General features: G+C 39.5%; 1 protein-coding gene across 6 annotated transcripts in view; it reads right to left on the bottom strand.

Annotated features, from left to right (window-relative positions):
- Nucleotides 1-7653: 7653 nt before the first annotated feature.
- Nucleotides 7654-19779, bottom strand: part of LOC106093497 (tyramine/octopamine receptor) — a 559402-nt gene continuing 547276 nt past the window's right edge. For all 6 annotated transcript variants that reach the window (XM_059360301.1, XM_059360300.1, XM_059360303.1 and 3 more), the window contains one exon: nt 7654-9674. In XM_059360301.1, coding sequence (XP_059216284.1) covers nt 7843-9609 — 1767 coding nt within the window. In that variant the 5' untranslated portion in view covers nt 9610-9674 and the 3' untranslated portion in view covers nt 7654-7842. The remainder of the gene's footprint in view (nt 9675-19779) is intronic.

Below are 19779 nucleotides of genomic sequence, written 5' to 3'. Positions count from 1 at the left end.
TCGTACTTTCCTCGCCATGTTCAAACGGGTGCGAACCTTTGCTGCAACAAGGTAATGATCCGAATCTTTATTCGCTCCACGGATCGATCGTACATCTAACAAGCTGGATGAATGCCTTGCATCTATCACAACGTGATCAATTTGGTTTCTCGTGTTTTGATCGGGTGACAGCCATGTGGCTTTGTGAATATTTTTATGTTGACATCTGGTGCTACTAACTACCATGTTTTTTGCCGCGGCGAAATCTATCAGCCTCAACCCATTACTGGACGTTATCTCGTGGAGGCTAAACTTTCCGACTGTTGGACCAAAAATGTCTTCCTTCCCTATTTTCGCATTAAAATCTCCCAGAACGATTTTAATATCATGGGCGGGGCAGCGGTCATATTCTCTCTCTAGGCGCTCGTAAAAAGTATCCTTGGTCTGCTCGTCTTTGTCTTCCGTCGGGGCATGGGCACAAATAAGGCTAATGTTGAAGAATTTGGCTTTTATGCGTATTGTGGCTAGCCTCTCATCCACCGGAATAAAGCTGGAGACAAGGTGTTTCAGTCTCCGACTAACCACAAATCCGCAGCCAAATTCATGCCTCGTGTTATGGCAGCTATAGTATAGTTCGTCATCGTTTGGTGTTGTAGTGACGCCATTCCCAGTCCATCGCACTTCCTGTAAGGCGGTTATATCTGCCTTGTACTTCTCTAATACATCCGCCAGCACGTATACTGCACATTCTCTATAAAGAGTGCGGACATTCCAGGTGCAGATCCGCAAATCATGGTCCTTGTTTCGTTTGCGTGGGTCGTCAATGTTGGGGGGATCCGTTTTTACTATTCCTTTGTTTTTCATAGTAGTTCTATTTTTTCCGGGGGAGGGTTACTGGCCCAGCGCCTCAACCGCATGGGTTTTGTTCAAAGGTATACACCTTTACGTTCAAGCCATGTCTGAGTTTGGTATCCCTGCAAAATTAATAAGACTCTGCAGGATGATACTTGCTGATACGCGTTCCTCAGTACGAATAAGAATAAGAAAGAATCTTTCCCAACCATTCAATACCAAACGAGGTTTCAGACAAGGAGACAGCCTATCGTGTGATCTCTTTATTATCTTGCTGGAAAAGATTATACGAGATGTAGATGTGAATAGATATGGCACATGCCGACGACATCGACATCAAAGGTCGGTCACCGGAAGTAAAGGGTGATTTTTTTGAGGTTAGGATTTTCATGCATTAGTATTTGACAGATCACGTGGGATTTTAGACATGGTGTCAAAGAGAAAGATGCTCAGTATGCTTTGACATTTCATCATGAATAGACTTACTAACGAGCAACGCTTGCAAATCATTGAATTTTATTACCAAAATCAGTGTTCGGTTCGAAATGTGTTCAAATTTTGACAAATTTTGTTCAGCGATGAGGCTCATTTCTGGTTGAATGGCTACGTAAATAAGCAAAATTGCCGCATTTGGAGTGAAGAGCAACCAGAAGCCGTTCAAGAACTGCCCATGCATCCCGAAAAATGCACTGTTTGGTGTGGTTTGTACGCTGGTGGAATCATTGGACCGTATTTTTTCAAAGATGCTGTTGGACGCAACGTTACGGTGAATGAACACATTTCGAACCGAACACTGATTTTGGTAATAAAATTCAATGATTTGCAAGCGTTGCTCGTTAGTAAGTCTATTCATGATGAAATGTCAAAGCATACTGAGCATCTTTCTCTTTGACACCATGTCTGAAATCCCACGTGATCTGTCAAATACTAATGCATGAAAATCCTAACCTCAAAAAAATCACCCTTTAGTAACTGCAGCCTTTGAGAGAATCGAAAGAGAGTCAGTGAAAATGGGTCTGGCAGTAAATGGAGATAAGACGAAATGGATAGTTTCAACTCCAACACCAGTTAGCGTTAATGGAGAATTTAGGCGACGTGCGAACCACAAGCTGTATGAGCAGTATGACGATGTTAGTATAGTTACACGCATCAAAATACAACGGCTGCGTTGGCTAGGTTATGTTGGCAGAATGGATGAAGAAGCTCCAGCAAAGGAGTCTTTTGAAGGCAAACACGGCGGTACACGCAAACCTGGAAGACCAAAAACCCGATGGAAAGATCAAGTGATGGGAGACACCTCGAAACATGGTGTCAGAGATTTTACAATAGAATGTGCGCATTAGATCGAGGCGTTTGAAACGCTATTCTACATTCGGCTAGCGGAACAAATGTTCTGTCATAGTCAATTTAAAAGTAGAAAAGTGAATAGAAGTGGAATAAGATGACTACCATGTGGAACCCGATTCGTTACAGTAATTCGTTTCGAAAGGATTTCCCCAAATTTCACCCTGAGTGACCGATCCGATAAATAGGTGCTAATCCATTTTAGTAACATTGGACAAAAGCCTATTCTCCCAAGTTTAAGTAATAATAAATTGTTATTGACGTTGTCAAAGACACTACTGAAGTCCGTATATATCGCGACCATCTGTCTCCCAATTCTAAAACCTTTATTACAAATTTGAAACCGTCAATTTAGAAAAAAATCAGAAGACTTTACAACAGAGCCCGTCATAAAAAACGGAAGTGTATTGGGATGTGTATCATACACGGCTGAAGAAATACAATAAGATTGTCAGAGCGGAAAACCGTGCCTCCCGGAAACTTTTCTGCGAACAGGTCTATAGCGTCAATGACGCCGCCAAGATGAAAAAGTTTCTCTCAAAAATCCATGTCCAAACTGAAACGTAAGTACACGACATGGGAGTGAGAGCAGAGACAGCGGAGGATGACATGTTGAGCCTTTTGATAACACGTATTTTCCACAGGATACGACGGGACTCAGGAAACACAGGAATCTTGGAATAAAGAGGGTTGATCATTACAGAATTTATGGAGGAACCTACTAAGGCACTGGAGACTAATCTAGATATTCGACTCAAAGACACTTCGGCTATGAGACTTAATGCGATGGGAGAATATATAGGGGATAGGGGCAGTGATACCAACGCGGTAAAATCGAGGAAATCTGGAAAAGATGGAAGAGGTTTCCGGCGATTACGGAACGTGCTAACGCGAGGACGTCGAGTCTGAACATCCATACGAACAGTAAACTGGCCATCAGGTCCGCTCAGTGTGTAATCAGTGTGTAATAAGGAGATTAACGCCCTCTCTGAGGATGGCACGATCCACATCATTTGGGTGGCGGGCCATAGCGGAGAAAGAGACTATGAAAGAGCGGACAATTTAACAGTGAATGAGGATTGCCGTCAATAAACTTGATTAACCCGAAGCCTTTCGGGTCGATGCAGTCCGAGTTAAGGGAGTGGGCGACGAACGTGCATGTAACACAATGAAAAAGCGAAACGGTTGGTAGGATGATGAAAATCCTAAGCGGAGATCCGGATCGTGAGAAGACGTGGCTGTTAATGAAAATATTTAAAAAGGAGGTAAATATGGCTTTCGGTATCATAACGCAACCATAGGACTACGTGCTCACTTATGCAAGATGGGTGCGGCAAGTGATAGCATGTCTAGGGCATGTGGAGAAGATGATGAGACAATGGAGCATTTCCTTTGTCACTGCCCGGTTTTCGGCGGCTCACAGACAGCGGCACTTAAGTGGGGACACAATACCAGACATAAACTAACTAAGGGGCATGGAATGGAAAAGAATTGGGGATTTTGTAAGCAGCACGGGATTTCTGACTTAAATTTTTTTCTAGGTTACTTTATACTTTGTGCTCTAACTACTGAGCACATAACAAGCCGAATACTGGCTTAGGTGTATGCGCATAGTGGCATGGGGCGGTTTATACCCGCAACCTCTTCTAAACCTGACCTAACCTTATTTTGAATTCTGCTACAGTAAAACAAATTGTAAAACTACCTCAAAGCCAAAAATAGATATCGAAAAAAAATCGTACAAAAATTGTAGTAAATCATGTTAAATTGAAAATCTTAAATAATGTTTAAGAGCCTATTTCGGCTAGTTTATATGTGCAAGGATTATATATCTTTAGGAATATAAAAGATAATTCTATACCGTTTCGAACGATGTATAAAATGTTGTTGCAGCTGCAAATTTCAATTTTGAATTGAACCACACTTGTAAAGTCAAATTCCCCACATTGCGTCATCTCTTTTGAGAGAAGTACGTCCAAATGTCGCCACTATTAAAAAATGGTGACGAAGAAAATGCGAACATATTTCGTAGAAGGGGTACTGAGTTCAATTAATTGCAAATGTAATTTTATGCTCACAAAATTGGAACCAATCAAATCGGATTCAATGTTGTTGTCTTTGCTTTTTGTTGTTGTTTGACTTTTGTTTGTTTGTGTGCTTACGAAGAATAAAGTAGTCGGATTTCGCAATAATTTAATAGTCATCCTTCGCTCCAAATTTATGTAACTTAACGTTTTTTTTCCAATTTTTATACCCTCCACCATAAGATGGGGGGTATACTAATTTCGTCATTCTGATTGTAACTACTCGAAATATTCGTCCGAGACCCCATAAAGTATATATATTCTTGATCGTCGTGAAATTTTATGTCGATCGATTTGTGTCCGTCCGTCTGTTCGTCCGTCCGTCCGTCCGTCTGTCTGTCGAAAGCACGCTAACTTCCGAAGGAGTAAAGCTAGCCGCTTGAAATTTTGCACAAATACTTTTTGTTAGTGTAGGTCGGTTGGTATTGTAAATGGGCCATATCGGTCCATGTTTTGATATAGCTGCCATATAAACCGATCTTGGGTCTTGACTTCTTGAGCCTCTAGAGGGCGCAATTCTTATCCAATTTGAATGAATTTTGCACGACGTGTTTTGTTATGATATCCAACAACTGTGCCAAGTATGGTTTAAATGGGTTCATAACCTGATATAGCTGTCATATAAACAGATCTGGGGACTTGACTTCTTGAGCTTCTAGAGTGCGCAATTCTTATCCGATTTGAATGATAAGAAGTATTTTTTTATAATATCCAACAACTGTACCAAGTATGGTTCAAATCGGTTCATAACCTGATATAGCTGCCATATAAACCGATTTGAGATCTTGACTTCTTGAGCCTCTAGAGGTCGCAATTATTATCAGATTTGCCTGAAATTTTGTACGACGGATTTTTTCATGACCATCAACATACGTGTTTATTATGGTCTGAATTGGTCCATAGCTCGATACAGCTCCCATATAAATCGATCTCCATATTTTACTTTTTGAGCCCACAAAGAGCGCAATTCTTATTCGAATTGGCTGACATTTTACACAGGTCTCGCTCTAATAGCAGAGCAAATCTTTTCTTATATCCTTTTTTTTGCATAAGAAGAGATGCCGGGAAAAGAACTCGACAAATGCGATCCATGGTGGAGGGTATATAAGATTCGGCCCGGCCGAACTTAGCACGCTTTTACTTGTTACAATTAGAAAAATTTTAAACGATTTAAAAGAACATTGAACAAAATAACTACTAAATTCTTATATATATTTTTAAATACATAAATAAACAATTGCCAAATATTTATTTTAATTAAACACAAAAACTTCAATTGTCCATAACAAGTTAAAAGGTGTAAAGTTCGGGCGGGCCGAACTTTGGATACCTATCATTTTGGGTATAAACGTAAACCACCTTTCCACGTAAACCTTATGCCCCATAGCAGCTATATCGAAATATGTTCCGATTTGAACAAAATACTAATAAGTATAAGTCATTGTTCAATTGTGTATAACAAAATATTGATTTTTTTAGTAGCTAAAAATAAACCGCTTTGAACCATAAAAGACGTGGATGTCGAAAAGCCTACCATAAGTCACTGTTTCAAATTTCAGTGAAATCGGATTATAAATGCGCCTTTTATTGGGCCAAGACTTTAAATCGAGATATCGGCCTATATGGCAGCTATATCCAAATCTAGATCAATTTGGGCCAAGTAGCAGAAAAATGTCGAAAGGCCTAACACAACTCACTGTCCCAAATTTCGGCGATATCAGTTTTGAGGCCATAAAATGCGCCTTTTATGGCCCCAAAACCTTAAATCGAGAGATCGGTCTATATAGAAAAATGTCGAAAGGCCTAACACAACTCACTGTCCCAAATTTCGGCGATATCAGTTTTGGGGCCATAAAATGCGCCTTTTATGGGCCCAAGACCTTAAATCGAGAGATCGATCTATATGGCAGCTATATCCAAATCTGAACCGATCTAGGCCAAATTGAAGAAGGGTGTCGAGTGGTCTAACACAACTCACTGTCCCAATGTGGCTGTTATTGGCCTAAGATCCTAAATTGGCGGATCGGTGTATACGATATAGCCTATCTTCGAACTTATCCTGCTTATGGACAAAAAAAAAGAATCTGTTCAAAGTTTTAGTTCAATAGCTCTATTTTTAAAGACTATAGTGGACGGACGGACGAACATGGCTAGATCGTCTTAGATTTTTACGCTGATCTAGAATATATATACTTTATAGGGTCGGAAATGGATATTTCGATGTGTTGCAAACGGAATGACAAAATGAATATAACCTTCCTTCGGTGCTGGTTATAAATCAATCACCAGACAGTATTTGCTTACATTAGCAACCTGTTTTTCATTTGTTTATTAATACATTATATGCGCTACTCCCACTGTAATAGCTAGGTTAGGTGCTTTGTTTGTTATTTCTGAACAGCAGGCTGACTGCTGAAAACACCATTGTTTGCTAAAAATATTTGCTGCTAAATTTATAATGGGGCTGTCAAATGCACCCAGAAATAAGTTTGCTGATATCAGAAGACACTGTCGGCTGATTTTAAATTGGAATTTTAACTTTTAAAGGAAATTATAGAACATTCTTTAAATTCTAAACCGAATTTGAAGTATGCACATACATGCATATGCACATACATGCATATTCTCCTACGAACTTTTCAATTAGCAACAGGGGATATATGTATACATTAATATAAATCCAACGAATCACATACCACATGTTCCTAGTTGTGCAGCCATCTTTTTCTCTCTTGTTAGTAATACAATAGCAGTCACCCACAATACATGTTCACCAGGTGATCGCAGTCTTTTGGGAGTCTCTCTCCTTACGGGTGAGAATCTTGGGATCTGTCACACAAGCCTCTCTATAATCTTGAGAACAAGACGCCTTTTATTTTTTCAAATCCTTGTGGAGCCAAATTCGCTTAATTTTGTTGTTGCAAGGCTTGGTATCCTTGTCAGATAGGTCCACAGTTCGATAAAGCCGACACAGTTAGATATACACCGATATTTAAGATCTAGAATTTATAAACAGCGCATTCATTGTGCGATTTGCTGCAATTTAGAACAGTGAGTTGTACCTTAAGCCTTGACCGAAGACGGTCCAGATCGGATCAAATTTGGATAAAGTAGTCATATAGACTGATTTTCCGATTTGAAGTAAAGGATTGAAGGATCTACAAAGTTTGACCCACCTTAAATGTTTTTGCAATCCATCTTAACGGTCGGTTAGAATTTTTCTTGGTGTGCTAGGTTTTCACTTGATCTAAACGAAATGTTTAAAATAAACGGGGCAAATTTGAAATAGAACACAAACCTTACCACATTCATCTTTTATATACATACAAATATAACTGCTTATTTATTATATTATTTTACTATTAAATTTTATATAATTCATGACAATTCAGATGGAACCGGTGCAACTAAATGCCAAAAAGCTACTCTAATTCCAAAGCTACTTTTTCTTATTGCACTGTAACTACATAATATGGTCTTTGTTACTTACTTAATACACATAAATTACTAAATATACATAAATTATATAGTATGTTATGTTAAATACTAGAATCAACATTGTCTTGGTGGCCGATTAAATTGTTTATTTGATACCCAAAAGTCTTTTGAACGCTCTTCTATAGTCTAGATTGAAAATTGTGTAGATTATTGGATTCAGTACGGAGTTAATGTAGCCCAACCACGTTATGAAGTTCTTTACTCTGACTGTGGGACAGCACGTCGAACAAAATGGCAAAATCACATACATTAGAAAGAACGGGAGCCAACATATGACAAAAACACCCATTATGATGCCAAGGGTGCGCGCAGCTCTTCGTTCTTTTGAGAGAGAGATCTTTTGCTTTTCCTCAATAAACTGGTATACACCACCAGATTTCTTTTGAAGTGGAACACCCTGCAGCGAAGTGGCACCTAGCGAGGACTGTGGTGGTGTTATTTTCAGTGAGATATTTTCCGCTTCACCATCACCTGCAGAAATGTTATTGACTTCACGGTTGTCGCATACTTGTATGCATCCCTTAGGGTCACTTCCGCTTTCGGTGGAGATCTCCTGGTTTTCTTGATCGGAGTTTTTTACATTTGGCGATAGTAGTAGACTTTTGGCAGTTGTGCCTCCCTCTTTCGAACGCTGAACATTTTGTTCATTGGCCTTTTGACTTTTGCGTGCTTTGGACTTTCCATGTTTTATGGAGTCTTTAATCTTTGCTCGACGGGTTTTCTTTCGCTGCGACGCAACTGTTGCTTTAGCTTCTTGTAGTTTTTGTATTCGTGTACTTTCGTTGTTAGCGTTTGTTTCACTGCTCTCAGATTCTTGATCGTTCTGGATCATGGGTGTGGAGGAAAATGGCGTAGAATTTCTACAGCAACATACGACGCTGAAGCACAAGGATGATATGCTAGATGTGGCACTGGTTGTTATTGCTGTCGCAGTCACATCGCCACTCGCCGAGCGGGTTGAAATTGTATTGATCTTGGCTGCTTGGGCTCGTTCTCTTAGCCTTCGTCGGGTTGCGATAAATATTTCTATGTAAACTGATGCCATAATTATTAAGGGTATATAAAATGAACCTAACGATGAGTAAATAACATATCCGGGATCAGAGTTTAATTCACATGGTGTTGCGCTGGTAAATTCTTCAGGCCAATCATTCCACCCCACCAGCGGCGGTGAACTTATGAGTAACGACAGAATCCAGACGCCAGCAATCAGAAGCAGCACTCTTCCCACAGTGCGTTTTTGAGCATAGTTGATGGGGTCGGTAATAGCCCAATAACGATCCAAGGCTATAGCGCACAAATTTAATATCGATGATGTGCAGCACATGATGTCGCATGTTAACCACATTTTACACAAATAAATGCCGAATTCCCATCGACCCAAGATGGAGTAGGCCACATTGAAGGGCAGCACTAGAAGTGCCACTGTCAAATCAGCCACAGCCAGTGATACGATAAAGAAATTCTGAACGATGCGCAGGGGTTTGTATGTAAACACGCTTAGTATGACCAAAATATTGCCAATAATTGTAAGTACGATGATTATAGATAACACAACTGCTGTAAATATGGCCTCCCATTCGGGGACGGCCAGTTTAACGCCAAAGTAGCTGTCATGCCATTCTTCAATTGGCGGCACACAACCGTTTTCCAAAATGGTTGTTGCATTATTACCCCCAACTATTCCAATGTAGGTTGAGCTTATGTTAGTTAATGTCGTTAATGTCGTTGATGTTGTTACTCCGGTGCCTGATCCAATACCAAATGCCGATGTCGAGCTTGTAAATAATTCGGGGGATACCGCTGTTGCAATAGAAGATCCAGTTATCATCATCTGATCTGTGGGTGGCATTTTGCATGCCGTATCACAGACTCACAGAGGGTTTTTATTGCATTGCATGTGTTGGCGTTATTAATCTGAAATGAAAAGTGAAATATGAAAAATTATGCCTTGTTTATATACGGAAATACTGCATTTGTGTTGTATGGCGTGGAATTTCTGTTACACTTTATATGTAAATAGGGTAGTAATGAAAAGAGTCGATTAAAGCTCTGTGTGATGTAAATAATGTACAATGTTTTACAGCATCATGAATGACATTTTTTCTTTACTTTTCAAATTCGTGTTAGACGTTTTGTTAAAAACGAGCACTTATTAAGAAAAATGGTGATGATGGGCTAAAAGGCGTTCCCTCCGAATTACCCTTCAAACAGATAATAATTCCATGTACCTATGCCTGGTATTAAAATTTATGTTATTAGAATTAGGATGTTCAATAAACCGACAATTTCCTAATATCGGGTTTCGAACTATTCAACAAATTTGCTTTTAGAAAAATCTGGTTTTTTGAGATTTTAAAAAATCGACGAAGTCAAAAATCGACTTGGATATCCCTTCTTCACTTCCTAAGACATATTTGATTTAGCTCGAGCATTTAACGTTTTCTAAAGAAAAACATGTCGTTAAATTTTTTCTGAAGAAAAAATTAATATAACATATTCTGAAAATACAAAATTTTTCTTAACAAAAATGTGTTCAAACATATTTTTAAACTTATTTTTTTAATGTTCAAGGCAGAATTCGATCGAACTCTTCTTCAGAAAATTTTTTTCAAAAGGAAACATTTTTGAAATCCTCTCATCGACAAAAGTTCGATGAAAATTTTCCAAAAACAAATGAAAAATTAAATTAAAATGAAATTTAATTTTCTCTTACGACAAAAATTTCAAAACATTTTCTTTGTAGGCAAAATGATGTTGGAATTTTTTCTAAAGACAAATGTATTTCGAAGACACTTTTTTTTCATGAAACGCCCATGCCATAATTTAAAATCTTTTTCTTCGGATGCCTGCATTGATTTGGTTATTTCGTTACACATGTAAACCACATAGATGTTATTTTTACCAAAACGTTCCCATTTCTGCAAATTATCGCTTTCGGGCCTTTCATCCTTATTTCACAGCCTAAGTCGATTGCTTTACTTGTTGAAATAAGACTATGTTTCAATTCCGGGGGACAAATTGTAAATAGAATTAGTATGACCATTAACTGTCACGGAAAGTCCGACTTTCCCTTTGCCTTTTATATCAATCTCCGTGTCATCTGCTAACTTGTTTGTCCCTCTATAACTTAAGTCAATCTTGACAAATAACGATTCTTGATTGCACATGTGAGAGGATGCTCCACTGTCTATTATCCAATCTTGACAAGATTTTGTCGAAGAAACATTTTCTTTGGCCCCAAAAATATTTGCATCTTTTTCAAATCGTGCATTTCATGGTTTATCAACGGATAAATTTGTTTACAGTCTTTGGCCTTATGTCCCTTTTTCTTGCAACGATAACATTCATAAACATGCCATCCTCTCCATTTATTTTATTGCTAAAGGATCCATACTGCTTCTTTTTTCAATAATGCTTTACCTTCATTGCAGAATTTTGACTTGTTTTGTTTCAAAACGGAAATTTTTTATACCCTCCACCATAAGATGGGGGGTATACTAATTTCGTCATTCTGTTTGTAACTACTCGAAATATTCGTCTGAGACCCCATAAAGTATATATATTCTTGATCGTCGTGAAATTTTATGTCGATCTAGCCATGTCCGTCCGTCTGTCCGTCCGTCCGTCCGTCCGTCCGTCCGTCCGTCCGTCCGTCCGTCCGTCCGTCCGTCCGTCTGTCGAAAGCACGCTAACTTCCGAAGGAGTAAAGCTAGCCGCTTGAAATTTTGCACAAATACTTCTTATTAGTGTAGGTCGGTTGGTATTGTAAATGGGCCATATCGGTCCATGTTTTGATATAGCTGCCATATAAACCGATCTTGGGTCTTGACTTCTTGAGCCTCTAGAGTGCGCAATTCTTATCCGATTGGGATGAAATTTTGCACGACGTGTTTTGTTATGACATCCAACAACTGTGCCAAGTATGGTTCAAATCGGTCCATAACCTGATATAGCTGCCATATAAACCGATCTTGGGTCTTGACTTCTTGAGCCTCTAGAGTGCGCAATTCTTATCCGATTGGAATGAAATTTCGCACGGCGTGTTTTGTTATGATATCCAACAACTGTGCCAAGTATGGTTCAAATCGGTCCATAACCTGATACAGCTGCCATATAAACCGATCTTGGGTCTTGACTTCTTGAGCGTCTAGAGTGCGCAATTCTTATCCGATTGGAATGAAATTTTGCACGATGTGTTTTGTTATGACATCCATCAACTGTGCCAAGTATGGTTCAAATCGGTCCATGTTTTGATATAGCTGCCATATAAACCGATCTTGGGTCTTGACTTCTTGAGCCTCTAGAGTGCGCAATTCTTATCCGATTGGAATGAAATTTTGCACGACGTGTTTTGTTATGACATCCAACAACTGTGCCAAATATGGTTCAAATCGGTTCATAACCTGATATAGCTGCCATATAAACCGATCTGGGATCTTGACTTCTTGAGCCTCTAGAGGTCGCTATTATTATCCGATTTGCCTGAAATTTTGTACGACGGATTCTCTCATGACCATTAACATACGTGTTTATTATGGTCTGAATCGGTTTATAGCCTGATATAGCTCCCATATAAATCGATCTCTCTATTTAACTTCTTGAGCCCACAAAGGGCGCAATTCTTATTCGAATTGGCTGACATTTTACACAGGTCTCCAACATATAATTTAATTGTGGTCCAAACCGGACCATATCTTGATATCGCTCTAATAGCAGAGCAAATCTTTTCTTATATCCTCTTTTTGCCTAAGAAGAGATGCCGGGAAAAGAACTCGACATATGCGATCCATGGTGGAGGGTATATAAGATTCGGCCCGGCCGAACTTAGCACGCTTTTACTTGTTAAAATTCATTCGCTGTACCACAGCAACTTTTATCGCCGAAAACTTTTCAGGTAACGCATCAACCAAAACAACCGCCAGCAAATCTTCGTCAAGCATTTCGAACCGAACACTGATTTTGGTAATAAAATTCAATGATTTGCAAGCGTTGCTCGTTAGTAAGTCTATTCATGATGAAATGTCAAAGCATACTGAGCATCTTTCTCTTTAAAACCATGTCTGAAATCCCACGTGATCTGTCAAATACTAATGCATGAAAATCCTAACCTCAAAAAAATCACCCTTTATTATCTCAAATACCATTTTTTTAAACCCCATATTGCCATTGGTTTAAGTGGAGTTTATGGGATGAGGCGTCTTTAAATATTTGGCCCCAAAATTTTTACTCTTTGGGGAATGTTTTGGGAAAGGGGCGGTGCCCCAAATACATGGTCCCACATTTGGATATCAGTTTCGTATTCTACTCCCAAATACCTTTATTTGAGCCTCATATTGCGATGGTCAGTGAATAAGTGTTGTATGTGTGGTGTTTTTGGGAAGGGGTAGACCGCCAATACCTTTTATTTGAGCCCCACATTGACGTGGTTGGTAAATATACCCATATTAGGGGTTTTTTGGGGAGGTGGTTGTCCCCCAAACACTTAGCCCTGAAAATATATCAGCATCGTGCTCTTCTCTCAGATATCATTTATTTGAACCCCATATTGCCATTGGCCTCAAAATTGGATATCAAATTCGTTTTCTAATCTCAAATACCTTTCATTTAAACCCCTTATTGCAAAAGTCAGCAAATATGTCCGGTTGAGGGTATGGGCTCTAAAAACAATCAATATCGAGATCCACTCCCTTTAAGACTCAAAATTGTCATGGTGAGCAAATGAGTCCCATTTGCTGTTGGTCCCGAATGTTGATATCAGATTCGTGGTCTACTCCCAAATACCTTTCATTTGAGCCCCATAATTCCACAGTCAGCAAACATTACGGGTTTCGGGGGTGTTTTGGGGGATGGGGCGGCCGTTCAGTGACATGGCCCTGATAGTACATATAGCGAATACGTCCTATATGGGTGGTGTTATGGGGGTGGGGTGGCCCCATACACATTTTTTCCGAATATTGATATCAGATTCGTGCTTCACTCCCAAAGACCTTTCATTTAAGCCCCATATTGCTATTGTAGTAAATTTGTCCTCTTTGGAGGTTGGTTTTGGAAGAGCCGGAGATACTTGGTCTCACATTTGGATATCAGATTCAGATACGTTATTTACTCTTAAATACCTTAAATATGCCCTCCTAGGTACCCCATCCGAAATTTGGATAAAAAATTTTTATTTTTAGATTACTTTAAGAGAGCACACACATTTTCGCTTGCGATTGCACCACCCATCACCGAGATCTGGGGTTTCTGAAAATTAGCCTAAAATTAGCCGCCCCCTTCAGATATCAACAAATGTAGTACCCTATTTTCACCACGGGATCATTATGCACCATCTGTGAAAATTTCAAGAAAATCGGTTCAGCTGTTTATATAGGGTCTATAAGGAACACACAAACAAACATACACTAATTGATTTTTATATATACAATAAGACTAGCTGACCCGGGACCGCTACGCTGTGCCTTCTTTTACTTTATATGGAACAAAAGTTTCCTTGGAATATTTATTTTCGAAGATCTTTAAGAGAAATACCATGTTAACTTGACTAACAGTTTAACAATATAAGTTCCTTTATCTGAATCCCAAATGATATTTATTGGTTTACAAAATTTAAGTTTGGATGTAAGGTTTACTCCATTCTTAAAATTCATTTCAGCCCGATATTCTCATGATTTCTGATTTAGTGGTGGTTTCTGGGGAGAGGTGGTCCCTAGATACTTGGCTCTGAAAAAATATCAGCATCGTGCTCTTCTCTTAAATACCTTTTATTTAAATCCCATATTACCATTGGCTTAAGAGGAGTTTACAGGATAAGGCGTCCCCCAAACACATGGCCACAAAATAGGTTATCAAATTCGTTTTCTAATCTCAATACCTTTCATTTGAGCCACATATTGGCATGGTCGAAAATTTTTTGATATGAAATTCGTATTCTACTCCCAAATACTTTTATTTGAGCCCCATATTGTGATGGTTAGGTAAAAATTACTGTTTGTGGGGTATTTTGGGAAAGGGGTAGACCCCCAGAAAATTGGTCCCTATAATGGTTATCAATTCTTGTTCTACCCCCAATACCTCTCATTTAAGCTCCACATATATCTATATATCATTTATTTGAACCCCATATTGCCATTGCCCTCAAAATTGTATATCAAATTCGTTTTCTAAGCTCATTGAAACTCCCTATTGCAAAAGTCAGCAAATATGTCCGGTGTGGGGTATTGGCCCTATGAATATTTATTGTAGTTCCACTGTCTTTAAGACCAAAATTGTTTTGGTGAGCAAATACGTCCTATTTGGGGGATGTTATGGTGGTGAGACATCCGCTAGACAGTTGGCCCCTAATGTTGATATCAGATACGTGGTCTACTCCCACATACCTTTAATTTGAGCCCCATATTTCCATAGTCGGCAAATATGACCGACTTGGGGGGTGTTTGGGGATGGGCGGCCACTCAGTGAGTTGGCCTTGAAAATATATACCGGATTCGTGTTCCACTTTGAGCCTCATATCGCAAAAGTCAGCAAATACTTCCTATGTGGGTGGTGTTGTGGGGGTGGGGTGGCCCAATAGACACTTTTCCCAAATATTGATATCAGATTCGTGCTTTACTCCCAAAGACCTTTCATTTGAGCCACATATGGCTATGGTCGTAAATTTGTCCCTTTTGGGGAGAAGCCGCCCCCAAACACTTGGTCCCATATTTGGATATCAGATTCTAATTCTACACTCAAATAACTTTTATTTGAGCCCCATATTCCCATGGTCAGTAAATAAGTCCTGTTTGGGTGGTGTTTTCGGGAAGGGGTGGACCCCCAGAAACGTGGTGCCACATTTAGATATCAGATTCATATTCTACTCGGTATTCTGGTTTTGGGAAAGGGGCGGTGCCCCAAAATTCATATCTAAATATCCAAATTCATATTCTACTCGCAAATACCTCTCATTTGAGTCCCATATTGTTTAGGGGTGTTTTGGGGGTTGGGGTGGTCCCCCAAACACTTAGTGCGACAATTGGATAGCAAACAAATACAAATTTGTCATGATTGGTCTATATATATATTTGGTAGGTGTTGGGGGTGGGGCTGCCCCCCTAGGTACGCCATCCAAAATTTCGCTTAAATCGCACCACCCATCTCAGAGATCTGGCGTTTCTGAAAATTAGGGTAAGGGGGAGGGTCCGCTCCCTCTTCAGATATCAAAAGATGTAGTACCATAATTTCACCACGGAGTCATTATGCACCATCTGTGAAAATTTCAAGAAAATCGGTTCAGCCGTTTCTGAGTTTATAAGGAACACACAATCATACAAACAAACAAACAAACCTACAAACAAACACAAATTGATTTATATTTCACAGTGAAATACCCATTTTTTTCACGATTACTTTTTTGAAAAACTGCAAAAATGTCACTGATAACATAACACTTTTATTATAAATAAGGGGAAGCCCTAATGAATGAAATCAGAAAGTCGGTCCTACACCGGAGAATAAGTTACATGTCACAGGACATATCCTACAGGGATTGAAGAGTTTCTATTGTCATAACTTATGATTCTTAATTATTTTTTTAAAAAGTCGCTTAATTATTGTTATATCAGAACAAGGACCGATATAGCCCATTTACAATACCAACCGACCTACACTAATAAGAAGTATTTGTGCAAAATTTCAAGCGGCTAGCTTTACTCCTTCGGACTCTTGGCCCTGAAAAGAATATCAGCATCGTGCTCTTCTTTCAAATACCATTTATTTAAACCCCATATTGCCATTGGTTTAATGGGAGTTTATGGGATGAGGCGTCCTTAAACATTTGGTCCCAAAATTTGTACTCTTTGGGGGTGTTTCGGAAAGGGGCGGTGCTCCAAATACATGGTCTCACATTTGGATATTAGATTGGTATTCTACTCCCAAATGCCTTTATTTGAGCCCAATTTTGCGATGGTCAGTAAATAATTGTTGTTTGTGGGGTGTTTTAGAGAAGGGGTAGAAGCCCAATTTCCTTCATTGACGTGGTTGGTAAATATGTCCGATTTAGGGGTGTTTTGGGGATAATTTATTTCAACCCCATATTGCGATTGGCCTCAAAATTGGATATCAAATTCGTTCTCTGATCTCAATTACATTTCATTTCCGTTATTACAAGAGTCAGCCAATATGTCCGGTTTAGGGTGTGGGCCCTAAAAACAATCAATATCGAGATCCACTCCCTTTAAGACCTAAAATTGTCGTGGTGAGCAAATAAGTCCCATTTGAGCGTTGTTATGGGGATGGACGTCCCCTATGCAGTTGGTCCCGAATGTTGATATCAGATTCGTGGTCTACTCCCAAGTACCTTTCATTTGAGCCCCATATTTCCATAGTCAGCAAACATGACCGGTTTCGGGGATGTTTTGGGGGATGGGGCGGCCGTTCAATGACTTGGCCTTGAAAATACATATCAGATTCGTGTTCTACTCTAAAATACTTCTTACTACAGCCCCATATTGGAATGGTCAGAAAATACGTCCTATATGGGTGGTGTTATGGGGGTGGGGTGGCCCCACACATACTTTTCCCGAATATTGATATCAGATTCATGCATTACTCCCAAAAACCTTTCATTTGAGCCCCATATTGCTATTGTAGTAAAATTGTCCTCTTTGGGGGTTATTTTTGGAAGGGGCGGCCCCCCAATTTGGATATCAGATTAGTATTCTACATTTAAATACCTTTTGTTTGATCCCCATATTGCCACGATCAGTAAATAAGTCCTGTTTGGGGGGTGTTTTGCATAAGGGGTGCACCCCAGGAAACTTGGTCCCTCATTTGGATAGCACTACTCGCAAATATCTCTCATTTTAGTCCCATATCGCCAAGGTCGGTAAATATATTCGATTTAGGGGTGTTTTGGGGGTTGGGGTGGTCCCCAAATCACTTAGTCCGACAATTGGATAGCAGATACGTTATTTACTCCTAAATACCTTTCATTTGAGTCCCATATTGTCATGATTGTTCTATATATATATTTGGTAAGTGTTGGGGGAAAATTTTAAAGAAAATCGGTTCAGCCGTTTTCGAATCTATGAGGAACATACAAACAAACCGACAAAAAAACCCAAATTAATTTTTTTTGCAGCTTTGCAAAATTTTATAAACGAAGAGAACATTTTCATAAAGCGTAATAAGTTTTTATACCCTCCACCATAGGATGGGGGGGGGAGGGGGGGGGGGAGGGGGGGGGGGTAAACTAATTTCGTCATTCTGTTTGTAACTACTCGAAATATTCGTCTAAGACCCCATAAAGTATATATATATTTTTGATCGTCGCGACATTTTTTGTCGATCTAGCCATGTCCGTCCATTCTTATCCGATTGGAATGAAATTTTGCACGACATGTTTTGTTATGATATACAACCACTGTGCTAAGTATGGTTCAAATCGGTCCATAACCTGATATAGCTGCCATATAAACCGATCTTGGGTCTTGACTTCTTGAGCCTCTAGTGTGCGCAATACTTATCCGATTGGAATGAAATTTTGCATGACGTATTTTATTCTAACTTTCAACAACTGTGTCAAGAAAGGTTCAAATCAGTTCATAACCTGATATAGCTACCATATAAACCGATCTGGGATCTTGACTTCTTGATCATCTAGAGGTCCCAATTATTATCCGATTTGCCTGAAATTTTGTACGACAGATCTTGTCATGACCATCAACATACGTATTTAATATGGTCTGAATCGGTGTATAGCCCGATACAGCTCCCATATAAATCGATCTCTCTATTTTACTTCTTGAGCCCCCAAAGGGCGCAATTATTATTCAAATTAGCTAAAATTTTACACAGGTCTCTATAAAATCTAAGACGATTTAGACATGTCCGTCCGTCTGTCCGTCTGTCTGTTGAAATCACGCTACTGTCTTCAAAAATAGAGATATTGAGCTGAAACTTTGCACAGAATCTTTTTTTGTCCATAAGCAGGTTAAGTTCGAAGATGGCCGATTTAGGGTCTTAGGCCAATAAAAGCCACATTTATTATCCGATTTTGCTGAAATTTGGGACTGTAGGTTGTGTTAGGCCCTTCGACATCCTTCGTTAATTTGGCTCAGATCGGTCCAGATTTGGATATAGCTGCCATATAGACCGATCTTTCGATTTAGGGTCTTAGGCCCATAAAACCCACATTTATTATACGATTTTGCTGAAATTTGGGACAGTGAGTTGCGTTAGGCCCGAATAATACTGGCAAACAGATGCTACTTTGGACGAAGTAAGCAGTTTAGAAACAAGGCCACCTCTCGACAGACGAAGACTACACTTTACTACCCGTGCTGTTATATGGTTCTGAAGCATGGGTACTTGTGAAAGCAGGTGAGGCAGTGCTTGGAGTATTTGAGGGAAAGATTCTTCGTAAAATATATGGACTAGTTTGCGTTAACGGAGAAAATAGGCGACGTATGAACCACGAGCTGTATGACGACGATAGCATAGTTACACGCATCAAAATACAACGGCTGCGTTGGCTAAGTCATGTTGTCAGAATGGATGAACAAGCTCCAGCAAAGAAGTCTTTTGAAGGCAAACACGGTGGTACACACAAACCGGGAAGACCAAAAGCCCGATGGAAAGATCAAGTTGTGGGAGACACCTCGAAACTTGGTGTCAGAGATTTTAGAATGAGCGCAGAAGATCGAGGTGCTTGGAACGCTATTCTACGTTCGGCAAGTGGAAGATATATTCTGTCATAGCCAATTAAAGTAAAGTAAAAGTTGCGTTAGGCCCTTCGACATCCTTCGTCAATTTGGCCCAGATCGGTCCAGATTTGGATATAGCTGCCATATAGACCGATCCTCCGATTTAGGGTTTAAGGCCCATAAAAGCCACATTTATTATCCGATTTTGCTGAAATTTGGGGCAGTGAGTTGCGTTAGGCCCTTTAGCATCCTTCGTCAATTTGGCGCAGATCGGTTCAGATTTGGGTATATCTGCCATATAGACCGATCCGCCGATTTAGGGTCATAGGCCCATAAAA

Source organism: Stomoxys calcitrans, chromosome 1 (assembly GCF_963082655.1).
Source record: "Stomoxys calcitrans chromosome 1, idStoCalc2.1, whole genome shotgun sequence".
Classification (NCBI taxonomy): Eukaryota; Metazoa; Arthropoda; class Insecta; order Diptera; family Muscidae; genus Stomoxys; species Stomoxys calcitrans.
The sequence above is the reverse complement of the archived record's forward strand: the minus strand, read 5'-3'. Positions and strand labels throughout refer to the sequence as shown.